Below are 16,784 nucleotides of genomic sequence, written 5' to 3'. Positions count from 1 at the left end.
CTGCAGCTGTGCCTGGGATTGCTCCGACAAGTTCTTTTTCTTTCCCTTACCCAGCTTTGTCAGATCTAGATCTCCTCGCCTGACATTGCAAAATGAGAAAGACCTGGCATGACACTGGAGTCTTAAAAGCCACAGTTCCAAAATGCCAGACAAGGATGAGATATAATCTGAGGGGAAACTTCTTTCCTTGTAAAGTTGGAAAAAATCCTGTGAATATCCTGAGCCACCTGTCTGAAGTGGGATGTTAACCTCTAACTCTCACTTTACTTAGTTTTTGAAATATGTGACAATGTTATCTTGCATCACAGAACAGGCAGCATATTAATAAAGGGAAAAACCACCTTGCATTTGATCAAACTGTATGCAGTCTAATAGGAATTGACGGGAAGCTTAGTACCAGTCCTAGGCATGAACATGAGCAAAATCCTCTATATACAACTTACTGACTCAAAGACTATCTTTTTGGGTGATTTTAAAGCTTTTAAGCAAATTTTCATACCCATGGGACATTCAAATGATTTTTGATCATACCTAGGAATAGCAGTAATGTACAACCACAAATCTATTTGCTTCAGCTTTTAGTTGTTGTTCTAGACAGCCAGAAGAAATGGCTGAAGTGCAAGACCACCTGTTTTGCTGTCTGCTACTGTTTTTCCTGTACTGCAGGCTTGACATTACTTCAGCCCATCACTGCTTGGGTTTGACAAAGGTCATTGAGAAGCTGCAATTTTGGCAGGAAATGGATATTATCTGTGAGGGTCAGAATCAGAGTACATTAATTTTATTGAGTTCTATTAACGTTTCTGTAAAAGCAGCACTTTCTCATTGCTGTTTATGTGAAAGCAAAGGACTTGTGCGTGACCACCATTTATTCTGAAGATTTTTCCAGATTTTCTTGAACACCTGGGCCTTTAAAGATCTATCACAGTACTAAAACAAGCAGAAAGAGATGAGTTACTGTCTGCTCTTCACCACTGCTCCTAAAAAATGTACTGTTTGACTCTATTTTTGAGTGAATGCCTGCAGTAAAAAAGCTCCATCCACAAAGAAATTAGTTCATCTCTCCATATAGCTGTCAAACACTATTGCACTAGAAGAAAGAAAAGTACCCTGTTTGGAAAAGAATATAGCTATTCAGAGAAATTCTTTCAGTTAATCCAACCAAGTATCTGCCCTTCACTAGCCACTGAGGTCCACCTTTTGCATTAGATCTTTCCTGACTCCCATGTTCCAAGTAGCATGTCATTGCACAGGGTCTTATGCAGTGGCACATGTTATGATTAAAGGTGCTAAAGTCCCATCATTTGCATCGCTACCTGGCAGCATCAGTGAGCTGCCCAAGGTATGTGACATAAGGTTCCACCCATCCTCTCACATGCTTTTAAACAGAATTTGTGAGAAAAAAAATAAATATCTATTTTTACTCTATTCTTTCTGTGGATCATCTGCTGAAAAACTCTTCAGAACATGTGCTAATTCCTAGCCAGTTGTCGTGGTTTAAACCCAGTCAGGTAGCGACGCAGGCCCTGCATAACAGGGGTCCCATTTTACCTGAGGCAATCTTATTCACAATAGCAATACTGAAAAAAAAACATTTTGAGCAATAATTTCTTGTTGACTAAAAAAAGGTGAACGGAAAAAAAGATTAATGTACTTAAATATATAACCGAAATTGCTGGAATTCGTGCTCTAGTCCTTCATACTTTTAAGAACACTGCCATCTACTGAAGGTTTGACAGGTCTTCTCTCTCAGCTCAGCCCTACAGCCAGGTCCTGGTTACTTGAGAACACTCTCATCCAATTTACTGTTCTACTTGTTTTTCAGAAATTAATTACTGTAATTAACAAAATTTCACAGCTGATGGCTTGATTCTGCTCCACAGAGTTGGGATGTGCCAGCAGTTAGTTGTACTCCCACCTTCTATAGCTCTGGATGAACAATCTGTGTTTATTTCAATCCCTCCATATGTACTTTAATTGTATTCAAGTATTTTAGACCATATAGCAGATACAATACAGGCAATATAATTGTTCAGAGTGGGGGTGTGTATGGAAGGTTTGAAAAAGCAAAGCAGATTCTAAGCTACATTGAAAGTTTGCAGACTGCTGGCCTTAAAAGGCAAATTGCTCTTGTTTCTGTGTTCATTAGCAGTATTTTAAACAAGGGACTTACACACTTGTACCTCTACAACGAGTATTCTGGGATCAAGGCCTGCCTGGGACAAGGCACTGCATCAGACAGGTATAGAAATACTTAGTCAAACTGATATTCTCTGTTGTTCTTGCATCTGCTGACTCAGTAAAATTTGTGCTGTTCCTCCTGCCAGTGTTCTAGCTAAATTTCAGTACATCCACATCTGCAAAGAGCAAACAATTCTTGGAAATGAAGCTACAGAAAAGTAGCTGTTTATATGGCGCTTTGATATGTTCATGCTCACCTGAGAGTGTCCATCTTTGTACAGCTTTGGCAGCAACTTCACCATGACACAGACAGCACCCGGATGTACAATAGTGTAGTCTCCCATTTCCCACCTGCAGGAAAAAGGCACATAAGGTATACCATCATAATTATCATTAGTAACAACAGCAAAGAGGGTCTAACACCGTTCCAGCTGAGTACAGCATTAAAGCCTTCTGGCAGTAACCAGGGTCAGCAATTGAATCTAAACAAACAATACAGATAACCTGGAGCATCTAGAGGTCTTCTTAAAGTAACAAAGACAAGACATAACCTGCTCATAAGCTCATATTTTAGGGACCTGTTCATTTAAAGGTGTGCCACAGACTCTTCAAATGAACTTTGCCTTTGAAGGTATTTGAAGCCCAGAGAACAGACAACCAGATGGATATCTCTGCTGCTTCCTCATCAGTTTTCATTTTTGCTGAGTACCACTTTTACATATTCAGGCACAGCAGGGAACCTAGGTATTAGAGTTACCACAGAGAAGATCTGCTTATGCTGTGATGCAGGCCAGAGGTCAGATATATCTCAGTGATGAAGCCACAGCATAGCAGTAACTCTAGGCACTGCAGGTTCATCACATTCAGAGCATCATCAGCATTTCTGGGTGCACCCCTGAACTGGAGTTGTGACAAACACTGTCAGAAACATCTGTCCCAAATAGATGTCATGAGAAAAGCGAAAGCAACATCTAACAGCCATAATTAGATTGAAAAAAAAAAAACAAAATAAAGCAAAATATGCTTTATGTGTTGTATAAAACAAAGGGTACAAGTAAAAGAGTGAACATTGAAAAAATTAGCTTTTACAAGGGACCTAAAGGAGGGTAAGAACACCATAATTAACATATCAGCCACTTCCAAAAAGGCTCATTTAAGACACCAATGCTGCAAGTAATGTGTAGCACACTGCCACACAGTGACAAATAATTCTTACTGCACTCCCAAGAAATACACTTTTAAAGAAATTGCTTATTTGCAGTATTTTCAAAATCAGATCAGATATAAATACTTACTGCAGCACTGGCTCCAGTGTGGAGACATACACCTTTATTTGACATGAATATGTACGAGTTTTTAAATGCTAAACAAGAAAAAAAGTACACTGAAATTACACTCTCTTCCCATCTCCCACAAAACCTAACCACCTTTAAAAGCAAAAATCCAGGCCCACTAGTATAATAGGACCAAAAGTGTGGCTAGAAAGCTGCCCAGCAGAAAAGGACTGGGGGTCTTTTTTAACAGCCAGCTGAACATGAACTTGTACCCAGGCAGCCAAGAAAGCCAACAGCATCCTGGCCTGTGTCAGAGACAGCATGGCCAGAGAAATGATCATCGCCCTGTACTCAGCACAGGTGAGGCCACACTTTGAATACTGTGCTCAGTTCTGGGCCCCTCCCTACAAGATGCTCAGGTGCTGGAGTGAGTTCATGAGTAATGGCTGAGGGAACTGGGGAGCCTGGAGAAAGGAGGCACAGGAGAGACCTACAACTACATAAAAAGAGGGTGTAGTGAGGTGGGTATCAGTCTCTTCTCCCAGGTAAGAAGCAATAGCCCTCAAATTGCACTGGAGAGGTTTAGATTAGATGTTAGGAAAAAATTCTTCACCTAAAAGGTTGTCAAGCATTGGAAGAGGCTTCCCAGGGAAGTGGTTGAGTCACCATCCCTGGAGGTATTTAAAAGACCTCCAGGATGTGGTCAGCTTAGGGACATGGTTTATTGGTGGACTTGGCAGTGCTAGGTTAATAGTTGGAATCAATGGTTTTAAAGTTCTTTTCCAGCCTAAAAGATTGTATAAAATTTCTGTCTGTTTTCCTGCTGTAGCTGTGCTCCCCAGAGCAAGTTCATTTTTTAGTTGAAGCCCTGTATTCAAGAACTGACTTTCCAAATTTCCAATTCAACTCAAACTTCTATCTTAACTATATCTTAACTGTAAAATTACACTACCAAGCCATGTGTTCAGTTTTTAAGTAAATGTGAAGTAAAGGTGAAGGTAAAATGTGAGCTAACAAAATGTGACTATTAGAAGACAACAATAGAAAGTGATCCTTTAAAAATAAATAAGATTATGAAATGGTTAATAAGTTGCCATCACTGTAAGGAGATGTTTTCTTATCTTTGAGCACTGCTTGGCAGGTTTAACGCTCTCCAGGGCTGTTAAGAAAGAAAATCCAGAGTCCCTGGCCAGCATTGAACTACACCTCAGGTTTCCTGCCTGCACTGCACAGCCCTCTCAGAATATTATATAAGCCTTGTCTCCAGCTTTCTGTGTGGTTTTCCAGTGTGGTTGCCCTCATTTTCTGGTTTATCTTAGTACAAAAGCAGTCTCTATGTACTAACTCCTCACTCCCACAAATACCCATCTCTTTCATTCCTCCCTCAGGGTTACACAGTCAGCCCCATGATCCACTCCATCTACCCCACCAGTACCACGGTATGAATCCCAGATCTGCTCTGCCCTGGCTGCTACTTAAAAATAAGAGGGTTTGGGGACGAAATGAAATGCTGCAAAGAATGTGAACAGCCATTAGCACAGTGAATCTGTGGTAACAGAGCAGTAGCAGCCATTCTGCTAGGGTGGGCATGAGGAGGGTCTTCCCTTCCAAAGAAAGATCAGTCTCAATTAACAACTTGCAGCAAGCTATCTCTAGTCACCAGGAGCTGGAGAGAAACAGAGACCTCATCTGTCACAGAAGGTGTTTCAAACATTAATGCAGGAGCAGGGACACAGAGGACTGGTTTTGAGATGGGAATGAAAGCATTGATTCCCCTATGGCTCAGCAGATCGCAGCACCATTGACCACAGGCCAGTATAAGGGGCTAGAATATTACCCAGTTAAAATGATGATTTTCCTGCATCTTAGTCACAAGTTTCCACAAGATCACCTCCTTTCCCTCTCTTTGGGGATGTTAAATACATGTTGCAGGATGGGGAATCACAGGCCACTTACACTGATTACACTCAAGTTCCTCCTTTCAGGCTGCATAGTTCCAGGCTGAAGCCTTCTTCAGGAGGAAGTGTGAGTGTGGAGCACAGCTAAGAGGAAGCTGCACCCGGGGAACCACAGGCTTGCAGGAACTCTGGGAACTTGATTTCTTGTTTTTATTTTCAGAAAATTCACCACTGGAAAATGACACAGTCTGTGTGGCCTAAAGCATCTGACACTGTTCCACACAACATCCTTTTCTCTAAACTTGAGAGATGTGGATTTAATGGAAGGATCATTCAGTGAATAAGCAATTAGCTGGATGGTCATACTCAGAGAGTTGTGGTCAACTGCTCGATGTCCAAGTGGAGATCGATGACAGTAGTGTCCCTCAAGGATCGGTGTTGGGACCAGCCTTGTTCAACATCTTTGTGACATAGACAGTGGGATTGAGTGCACCCTCAGCAAAGTTTGCCAATGACACCAAGCTGTGTGGTTCAGTTGATACGCTGGAGGGAAGGGATGCCATCCAGAGGGACCTGGACAGGCTTGAGAGGTGGGCCCATGCAAACCTCATGAAATTCAACAAAGCCCAGTGCAAGGTTCTGCACTTGTGTCATGGCAATTCCAGGCACAAATGAAGGCTACATGGAGACTGGATTGACAGCAGTCCTGAGGAGGATGACTTGGGGGTGCTGGTCAATGGAAAGCTCAACATGACCTGGTAATATGCACTTGCAGCCCAGAAAGACAACCATATCCCAGGCTGCATCAAAAGGAGTGTGACCAGCAGGTCAAGGGAGGTGATTCTGCCCCTCTCCTCCACTCTTACGAGACCCCACCCGCAGCACTGTGTTCAGCTCTAGGGACCCCAGCACAAAAGGGAAGTGAAGCTGTTGGAGCGAGTCTAGAAGAAGCCACAGAGATGGTCAGAAGGCTGGAGCACCTCTCCTATGAAGACAGGCTGAGAGAGTTGGGGTTGTTCAGCTTGAAGAAGAGAAGGCTCTGTGGAGGCCTCATAGCAGCCTTCCAGTACCTAAAGAGGACCAACAAGAAATCTGGAGAGGGACCTTTTACAAGGACATGTAGTGATAGGACAAGAGGTAATGGCTTTAAACTGAAAGAGGGTGGATTGGATAAGATATAAAGAAGTTCTCTGTGAGGATGGTGAGACACTGAAACAGATGCACAGAGAAGTTGTGGATGCCCCATCCCTGGAAGTGTTCAAGGTCAGGTTGGAGGGGGCTTTGAGCAACCTTGTTTAGTGGAAGGTGCCCCTGCCCATGGCAGGGGTTTGGAACTAGATAATCTTTAAGGTCTCTTCCAACCCAAATTGTTCTATGATTCTTTGAAGATCAACATCTTGCCAGGACATGTTCCTCTGCTGTGTTTGCACACACTTGTCCTTGACACTCTCCAGCTATCTGTAGCTAAGCTGGCTTCCTTTTGTGTCTTCACATCCCAGAACCAAAGCCAAACTGTTCAAAACCAGACAATGTGAACAGAATAGATCCCAATTTGCATTATTATTTTCTCCACAAATGGTACTCATTCACTTACTGCACAGACTCACAGCTCAGCAGGCAAAACAACACAAGGACCTAGGAAGCCTTGCTTTGTGTTTCAGATCTAGTAACTTGAGAAAGACGAGCAGAAGAGAGCACCATACCCTTCCCAGTATTGCCACAGACCTACACTTCCTCCATTGTCTTCCCAGGGCCTCTCTTATACACACAGTTAAGGTACAGGCTATGGACATTGACCCATATTCTCCCAAATGGGACTAGGAAGATCTACTTTGAAACAACTATTCTTTCCTTCTGAGCTGCCAAGTCCTATCCCAGCACTAAGTATCTAACCAGAAGTTTCAACTGTAACTGAGTGATAGTAGAGAGCAAACATACCTATGACTCTTTACAAACAGTAGCACAAAGAGCAAAGAAATCTACTGTAGATTTTTCTAGTTGCTTCAAATACATACAAATATGACCAGAAATACTCAACCAGCCTCAGTACTCAGGGAACAAAAGTTCTGCTGACTTCAGTGACTGCTAGCTACAAGTGGCAGAGCTAATGACTTGGCCTTTAAACCTGGAAAATGATTGTGGAATAACCTACAATAAAGGCTGAAGGAATCTCAGTTATAAATTTAGCCATTTAAGTGTAACTACAACCAGAAAAATTTTTGAGAACAGGACCGAGAGATCCAAGATAAAGCTACAGACACATGAAGGGGCAGAATATCTCACAAGTTATGAAATGCAAGCTATTCAGAACTGATTCATAGCTAACAGCTATGTTGATTTCTGGCGTAGTCTTTCCTTCCTGCAAAGGATATATTTTTTATATTATTCAGGCAGGCAGCATTACTATTCCTTTTCCAGGTTTCTCTGTTTCAGCTATATGAATGGATGAGTGTGTGGGTCTGTCCATGTGTGCCTGTACACACCTGCATGAGGGACCACTTAAATCATTTAAATAGCTTTCATTTTTAATGTATTAGGTGACAAAAACCATATTTTCACATAATTGAAAAAGTCAGAATTGACCAGGGCATATTCAAGCTGAGACTAAACGCAAACTTCAAGTCCCAACAACCATTTCCTACAGCCTATTCCAGCTTCCACATTGCATGTGTCGGAACCTCCAGCACAAACTGTCACTCTCTGGCTTGTGTGACCTGCTGCTCCACCGAGGACTCATGTCCCAATATTTACCATCATTTACCTTTTAAAAAGAGGTGATTTCTACTCCCCACAGGCCTGGGAGTTGGGACTGTGGGACTGATTTGTTTGCTCTAGGCAGGTTATGTCACACCTTACCTCAGTTTACTGCTATATAAAATGCAGATACAAGTCTTCTTATTATATTTCCTGTAGTAGATAAAGACTTACTTCTCAGGGTTTCTGCATACCCTAAATGCAGAGGTAGGTGATTTGTTGCCTGGTCTTTTGAAAGCAACAGGATGCTCTTCTTGAGATTGGGGTCCTTCCTGATCATCTCTTGATGCCTCTCCCATCTCTGGCTTTCTCTCCTTGAAGTAGGTCTCCAGATGGAGGGTTCCTTTAACCATGTGATCAAGAAAATTCAGAATCCATATGCAGTTCTTTAGCCACATTGGGAAAGGTTCTGAGGAACAGAAAGCTGCATCCAAGAATTCTGCAAACGTTCTTGTATTTTCAAGGCTCAGAGAGATTTGATATTCCCCTTGTGTCCAGAAGCATCCAAGTGACCCAAGATCCTCTGCCATCTTTTCAAAGAAACCATTCCTCTGGAAGAAGCTGCTGTTGACAGGGTCTAGGTGCAGGGCTGCTGTTATTCCCTGAAGCGTGTAGAAAACTAGCTCCAATATACAATTCTGTCCAACTGATGTCCACAGCCCAGATGGAGGGTCCTGCAATGAACCTTCCATGTCTGATAGAAGGGACAGGAGTCCATTGAACCCACTGCAGGTTCTGAAAGCTGAATGGCTTTTGGGACTCTCCAGTATCCTCAGGAGTGACTACAAATGTTAAGAAGGAGACAAAAAAAAACCAACAAAACAAAACAGTTAAATCAAGGGACAGAGAAGCTTTAAAGTATTTTAAAATTCCAAGTTTGTATCAAAATTCTTTTATTGAAATGTCACTCTTCAAGATAAAGAAAAAAAGAAAAAAAAAGTTGATCAAACTAAATCTCATCCCAGCACAACTTTTCTCCTCCTCCCTTCCCCTATATATCCAGTGAGTTAAACAACTGAGATTTGAATGCACCCTCAGAAGCAACCCATGGAGTCAGCCCAACAGTTATGGCTGAATAGGAATAAGCAAAGAGATCATTATTATTCATTAATCCTGCATTACATGTCCTAGTCAGTTTGGCCAGAAGCAGTTTCAGATCTTTGCTATTCTTTCATCAGTCTTTTCGAAGTCTCCCAAGAAATCAGTCTTTGCCTAAAATGAAAGCAGTGATACAACTGCAAATAACCATACACAGGAACTGACAAAAAGGTACAGCTCTCTATAGGCAAGTCTTCCTGCAGCCCTGAATATGCTAGACTTGCTCATGTGACTGAGCAGACCCTTTTCAAAACAGGAGTGACTCAGGATGACCAGAAGAATACTACAAGCAGCAGGCTCTGCTCATTGAGGAAGGCAAGAATAATTCTCTTTCTCAGAAGACGTATTTTTAAAGTTTGCACAATACTTCAGAGGAAAATAACCATAGAGTCAGATCCCAAGGTAACAAAGTAATTAGGTTTTCTCTAACTACAACAGGCTTAAAGCAGGCTATAAGCGAATGCCACTTGACAGTATTACACATGTATAGAAAGCAACCTATACCACTTGTAAATTTTGAATTATTTTTAAAATAAGCCATTTTAAAACAAATGTAAAGTAAATTATTAAGATATGTGGTTTTGGAAATAAAATCAGTGAGAAAAAAGAGCTTGCAAGGAAACAGTTTACTGTCTTTGAACGCAACCCATTCCAGGTTTTGGGTTGTTGCACAATTAATTTTATAAATATAATACTTTTTCAGGCACCAGGGACCTTAGAAATTTGAGGCTGTACCTTTTCACATTGGAAAGGGCTTATTTTACATAGTTTCCCAACAGATATCCCATGAAAGAATTCCACTTCACAACCTGCTGAAGAGGAACAGTTTTAACACAAGTAGATATCCTTGTAATGGGATCTAGGACTGTGAGAAAGGGTTACCAGAACTGGAGGGGGAGGGAGGAACTTTATTACTGTCATTCAATTTTGTATGATAATGTATCAAACCAGGCAGAGACTTCTGAACAGGGAGTAAATTTAATAACTCAGAGTTGAAGTTATCTGGATGGCTTTAACACATTTCAGAGAAGGTCAGCAGTAACCACATTTCCTTGAGCTCTAACTCAGTTAGAATTTAATCGCCTATGAGTTAGTATTCCTCTGTCCTGAATCTATAAAATTCATGTCTGCTGGAAATCCCCTAACCCAGTTAACGTTAACAGAATTTATTTCACGTTCCATTATTTGTTATTCCTCATAATTGTCCATGTGCCACTCTGGAATATGGCAGTGCTAATTGCATTTGGGCTCAGGCTTTAACAGCTAAATATATATTAGCAAATCAATCTGAATTTATGTGTAACACAATCACAGTCCCAATGGGTGTAGATAATAAATTCATTTGCTTACATTATGCCTTAATATAGTTATCATTTGTCAAAATTAGACACTGAAGCTGCAATTATTTTCATATTAGTTTGGACACTGTACTCAACTTTTCCACAGACACTGTTAAAGTTTACTGTTTAAATCAAAGCTATAAAATTTGTCACATTTTTGTTTTTTAAAGTAACATCGTTCTTCTATCACAGAAGCAGCTGTTATTGTTGTGCTGTGTAATGGTTTAAAACCAGTCAGGCAGCTCATTCACTCACTCCCCCCTTCTTGCCCTCCCCCTACTCCCGGAGGGACGGAGAGGAGAATCGAAAAGAATGCAACTCCCATGGGTTGAGATAAGAACAGTTCAGTAACTAAGGTATAACACAAATCACTGCTGCTGCCACCAATAATAACAATGATAAGGGAAATAACAAGGGAAGAGAATACAACACCTCACCACCAGCCAACCAATAACTCGCCCCCCTCCCAGCCCTACCAAGCACCGACCAATGCCTCTTCCAACCCCGCAGTCTCCCAGCCCTTCCAGGTAACAACGAGTTACATCCTGGGCATGACGTGCTGTGGTATGGAATACCTCTTTGGTCAGTTTGGGTCAGGTGTCCTGTCTCTGCTCCCTTCCGGCTTCCCCTCCTCCCTGGCAGAGCATGAGACTCAGAAAAGTCCTTGGCCAGACCAAACATTTGAGCATTATCAGCTCTGTTCCCAGGCTGCAAGTCAAAAACACAGCACTGCACCAGCTACTAAGGAGAAAAAATGACTGCTACTGCTGAACCCAGGACATGCTGAAAGGTGAATTCAGTTCACACTTGGTAGAGAAGGTAGAATGAAACTTTCAACCGGTGCATATAACACTGCTGCTTTTCAATTTGATGCCCATGATCTAAACCAAAATAAACCACACCAGTTCTTTCCCCTGCTTCATTGCTTATCAGATCCTGTATAAACAATATCATATCCTAAATAAGCACAATACAGGCTATGAATAGCACGAATTTATTCCTCCAAACATTCGCAAGACACCTTTCCATCATCTCACAACTCGTTTTTCATGACACTGATGTATGTGAGAGATGACAAAATTAAGGACAGCAAAGTTTCAACCTTGGAAACCTAAGAGAATCAAGCTGTTCATCTCATGCCTGCCTGTCTCTTCCAGTCTTATCCCTTTACCTCTTCTCACATCCTCCCTCTACCTCTCCTCCACTGTTATTCACATCTGTTTCTCCTTTCACTGTCACATTACATAGAGCTGTTCATACAACTGTACCCTTCACCATTTCCATTTCTCTATCCTTCCTATTTAAGTCTTCAAAATACTTCACAATCTGATACTGAGTGAAGGTGTTGACTACACACATTGCTAAAAATCAAAGTGCCTAATTTACCAGAATTAAAAACTAGCCCATGGCTCTTTTAAGTTCCACACTTACCTTCCTTGGAAAAACCGCAGTGCTAGGTATGAGATTAAGAGCAATTTGCCAAGAAAACAACCACCAAGTGGGAAGCCACATTAATTACCTTCAGCAGATCTAGTTTCAGATGTAGTTCCCCTTGAGTAGAAGAACAGAGGGCCCCAATAATAATGCTCATATATTCTTCATAGTTGATGACTGACAGCTGCTCCAAGATGCTGAGAGTAGCACTCCTGTAGCACTCATCATCCAAAAATATCTTGATATATGGCACCATTCCATAGTCCTTCAGGGCAACTGGGGACAAACATAGTGTTATTTGTTACTTAATCTATCCCTTATAGTTTTCACAGGCAGATTTTCAGTGTTGGTGTGAAGTGCCACATTTCAGCAGGAGAGGCAAGAAGAGCAGCTAGTTAAGCTAAAGACGACACAGGCTGAACTGCACAAGTACAGCTAGGGAAAACATTATTGCATGAGCATAGTTTCTATTCAACTCCTTACTAGTTTTCAGCTTAAAAATCTCTTCAGTTCATGAAGGGGAATGTTTGATAATTTGTGACTGTATTTGTACTGTAAGATGCTGCAAGCATGATGATTCTATGATCAAGAGTGAATATTGAGTGGATTCCAGTGTTCATAAGAGTTCACTTCTGTATTACTATGTTCCACAAGATTTCCTACACATACACCTGTTAGGTATGCCAACTCTACATGTGTGTTACTCAGCATGTGTCTGATCCCATCAAGAATTCAAATAATAGATACTATGGAAGAAAATCTGGATGACCAAACAGCACGCAAACCTCTCACACAGTTTTGCTTTCTACAAGATGACTTGTATTTTCTATGTAAACAATTCAGAAGGATCCCATGGATGAGGGAAGAAGAGTGACTACTGGGACAAGGCTCCTTAAGCAGGATGAGATTACCTGGTATTTCTTCCTGGTATAAAAAACCTGTTATCCCTACTCTTCTAAAGTTGTCCTCCACTTCTCACTGAAGCATGGAAGTTGGAAAATTTGTCGGTACTCCTTAACAGGCATTGTGGCTACTTACCGCCAAATATCACAAAAGTAATAGTCATGTCGTTTCTTACCAGTGTTCCTCACAGACCTCACAGTAAGAGCAGCCACCATCTTCAGCATCACAGCATTTAATTCCTTCTCAGTGCCTTCTTCCAGACCAGGCAGATGGGTTCCAGCTGTCAGCATATCAAAAGTCATAGTACAATTTATACAAGACCTGGTTAACTATACCTAAAATATATTAAACCAAGAAAGAAAACCAGTTTTCCAGCAAATTCTAATTTTCTCTTAAATATTGCTCATATTGAACCCTAATATGAGCAACAAAATACAGACAAGACATTCTCTAGTTATTAGGGTTTAGTCTGGGATTGGAAAACACAGGTCTGATTCCACATTCTGCAGTCTGGACCTCCCACATAGCTATAGGCAATAGTGGTAATAACAGTGTTTCTACTTCCTCTTTACCTATGTGCCTAAATTTACAAATTACGTAGCCATTCAATCACTCATTCTATAAAATTTAGATCACCGAGAGAGTTTGTGGGTCAGGATTAAAGGGAAAACAGCAATGGGAGACATTACTGTGGGGATCTGCTACAGACCGCCTGATCAAGAAGAACCTGCGGATGAAGCACACTATAGATAGATAGGAAAAGCCTCACGCTCACAGGCCCTTGCTCTCATGGGTGACTTCAACCACGCTGACATCTGTTGGAAGGACGGTACGGCCTGGCACAAGCAATCCAGGAGGTTCCTCAATTGTGTGGAAGAAAACTTCATCCTGCAAGTAATAGGCGAGCCGACAAGGAGAGGTGCCATGCTTGACCTCGTGCTCACCAACAGGGAAGGGCTCATTGGAAATGTGATGCTTCAGGGCAGCCTTGAATGCAGCCATCACGAGATGGTCGAATTTGAGATCATCAGGACAGTGAGAAGGGCATGCAGCAAGCTCACTGCCCTGGACTTCAAAAGAGCAGACTTTGGCCTCTTCAGGAACCTGCTTAGTAAGGTTCCGTGGGATATAGCCCTAGAGGGCAGGGGGGCCCAAGGCTCTTGGTTGATATTCAAGGATCACCTGCTGCAAGCTCAAGAGTGTTGCATCCCAACCAGAAGGAAGTGCAGCAGGAGGGCCAGGAGACCTCCTTGGATGGATAAGGAGCTCCTGAGGAAAATTCAAATGAAAAAAGAGGCTTATAAAAAGTGAAAGCAAGGACAGGCAGCCTGGGAAGAGTACAGGGATGTTGTCTGGGAAGCTAGGGACCAGGTTAGGAGAGCTAAGGCCCAGTTAGAATTAAACTTGGCTAGGGATGTTAAGGATAACAGGAAGGGATTCTATAGGTACATAGCAAATAAAAAACAGACTAGGGAGAACGTAGGCCCCCTCAGGAAGCTCTCGGGAGAACTGGCTACACAGGATTTGGAGAAGGCTGAGGTTCTGAATGACTTCTTTGCCTCAGTCTTCACTGGCAAAGGCTCTGACCAAACCACCCAAGTCTTGGAAGGCAGACGCAGGGACTGAGAGAATGAAGACCTTGGGCCTACTGTAGGAGAGGATCTGGTTGGAGACCCTCTTAAAAATCCGAACGTGCACAAGTCCATGGGTCCTGATGAAATCCATCCGTGGGTCCTGAAGGAGCTGGCGAACGAAGTTGCTAAGACACTGGCCATCATATTTGAGAAATCATGGCAGACAGGTGAAGTTCCCAATGACTGGAAACAGGGAAATATAACCCCCATTTTCAAGAAGGGGAAAATGGATGACCCGGGGAATTACAGACCAGTCAGTCTCACCTCTGTGCCTGGCAAAATCTTGGAGCAGATTCTCCTGGAAGGCATGCTAAGGCACATGAAAATCAACAAGGCGCTTGGTGACAGCCAGCATGGCTTCACTAAGGGGAAATCCTGCCTGACCAATTTGGTGGCCTTCTATGATGGGGCTACAGAACTGATGGACAGGGGTAGAGCAGTTGATGTCATCTACCTGGACTTGTGCAAAGCGTTTGACACTGTCCCACATGACATCCTTGTCTCTAAATTGGAGAGACATCAATTTGATGGATGGACCACTCAGTGGATAAAGAACTGGCTGGATGGATGCACGCAAAGAGTTGTGGTCAATGGCTCAGTGTCCAGCTGGAGACCAGTAACGAGTGGTGTCCCTCAGGGATTGGTGTTAGGACCGGTCTTGCTCAACATCTTTGTCGGTGACATGGACAGTGAGCTTGAGTTCACCCTCAGCAAGTTTGCTGATGACACCAAGCTGTGTGGTTCAGTTGATACGCTGGAGGGAAGGAATGCCATCCAGAGGGACCTTGACACACTTGTGAGGTGGGCTGATGCCAACCTCATGAAGTTTAACCATGTCAAGTGTAAGGTCCTACAGCTGGGTCGGAGCAATCCCAGGCACAGCTGCAGGTTGGGCAGAGAAGAGATTCAGAGCAGCCCTGCAGAGAAGGACTTGGGGTGTTGGTTGATGAGAAAATGAACAGGAGCTGGCTTCAGGGTGCGCTTGCAGCCCAGAAAGCCAACTGTATCCTGGGCTGCATCAAAAGTAGCGTGACCAGCAGGTCGAAGGAGGTGATCCTGCCCCTCTACACTGCTCTTGTGAGACCTCACCTGGAGTATTGTGTGCAGTTCTGGTGTCCTCAACATAAAAAGGACATGGAACTGTTGGAACATGTCCAGAGAAGGGCCATGAGGATGATCAGGGGACTGGAGCATCTCCCATATGAAGACAGGCTGAGAAAGTTGTGGCAGTTTAGCCTGGAGAAGAGAAGGCTGCGTGGAGACCTCATAGCAGCATTCCAGTATCTGAAGGGGGGCTATAGGGATGCTGGAGAGGGTCTCTTCATTAGGGACTGTAGTGACAGGACAAGGGGTAACGGGTTAAAACATAAACAGGGGAAGTTTAGATTGGATATAAGAAGGAAATTCTTTCCTGTAAGGGTGGTGAGGCACTGGAATGGGTTGCCCAGGGAGGTTGTGAATGCTCCATCCCTGGTAGTGTTCAAGACCAGGTTGGACAAGGCCTTGGGTGGTATGGTTTAGTGTGAGGTATCCCTGCCCATGGCAGGGGGTTAGGAACTAGATGATCTTAAGGTCCTTTCCAACCCTAACTACTCTACAATTCTATGATTCTATGGTCTAAAGCAGTGAAATTAATGACAAGACAGAATAAAGCATCTCTGTAGCAGCTCATAAGCAGAAGGGCAGATTTCAAGATCCTTGAAAATCCTTATCTTAGTATTCTTGTACAAAACCAGTTCTCTGACATCAAGAACACAAATCTAAGTGTCCTCACAGGTAATGGATGCCTGCACTCCAGATCTTCTGTTGCAATTCATATTTCTTATGTTGCTTGGAATAAATGTGCAAAAATAATTCAATTGTGCTTGCTGCATCAGAAGTTCTACCTAGTATTTTGGGTCCCTCCTGCGTTATTGAACAACTATTGCATTGGAATTTTAAGGCATTTCCCAATTCATATAGCACAGGAAATGTGCTAATGCATTTTTCTTTTTTTTAAATTAGCAGTTATGAACTTTTAATTATGTGAGTCTTTCCCCTAAGTTGGCTGTACCCCACAGTTACCACATCAGGACTATTACCTTCCTGTTTTCATAATAAGAGATATCTATGTCAGATGACAATGGGTGGTAGTAATATAGGGCCAAAATTCAAGAAACTGCTTTCAATCAGTTCTTAGGATTACGTATCATTTTCACAGGAGCTAAGCACTGTGAAAAACCTTTTTTTACTCTACTCTCAAGCTGGAGTTCTACAGAACCCCAAACT

The 16,784-nt window shown here is 42.5% G+C and overlaps 1 protein-coding gene across 1 annotated transcript in view; it reads right to left on the bottom strand.

Annotated features, from left to right (window-relative positions):
* The window catches only part of WDFY4 (WDFY family member 4), a 154,667-nt gene that overhangs the window by 116,630 nt on the left and 21,253 nt on the right, over positions 1-16,784 (bottom strand). Inside the window, exons 10-13 of the mRNA XM_062606841.1 lie at positions 13,058-13,162; positions 12,065-12,255; positions 8,282-8,889; positions 2,439-2,532 (exon numbers count right to left, since the gene is read on the bottom strand). Coding sequence (XP_062462825.1) covers positions 2,439-2,532; positions 8,282-8,889; positions 12,065-12,255; positions 13,058-13,162 — 998 coding nt within the window. The remainder of the gene's footprint in view (positions 1-2,438; positions 2,533-8,281; positions 8,890-12,064; positions 12,256-13,057; positions 13,163-16,784) is intronic.

The sequence above is a fragment of the Pezoporus occidentalis genome, unplaced genomic scaffold, assembly GCF_034315485.1.
Source record: "Pezoporus occidentalis ecotype Australia unplaced genomic scaffold, CSIRO_AGI_Poc_V1 ctg98, whole genome shotgun sequence".
NCBI classification, from domain to species: domain Eukaryota; kingdom Metazoa; phylum Chordata; class Aves; order Psittaciformes; family Psittacidae; genus Pezoporus; species Pezoporus occidentalis.
This window is presented reverse-complemented; position numbering and strand designations above follow the sequence as displayed.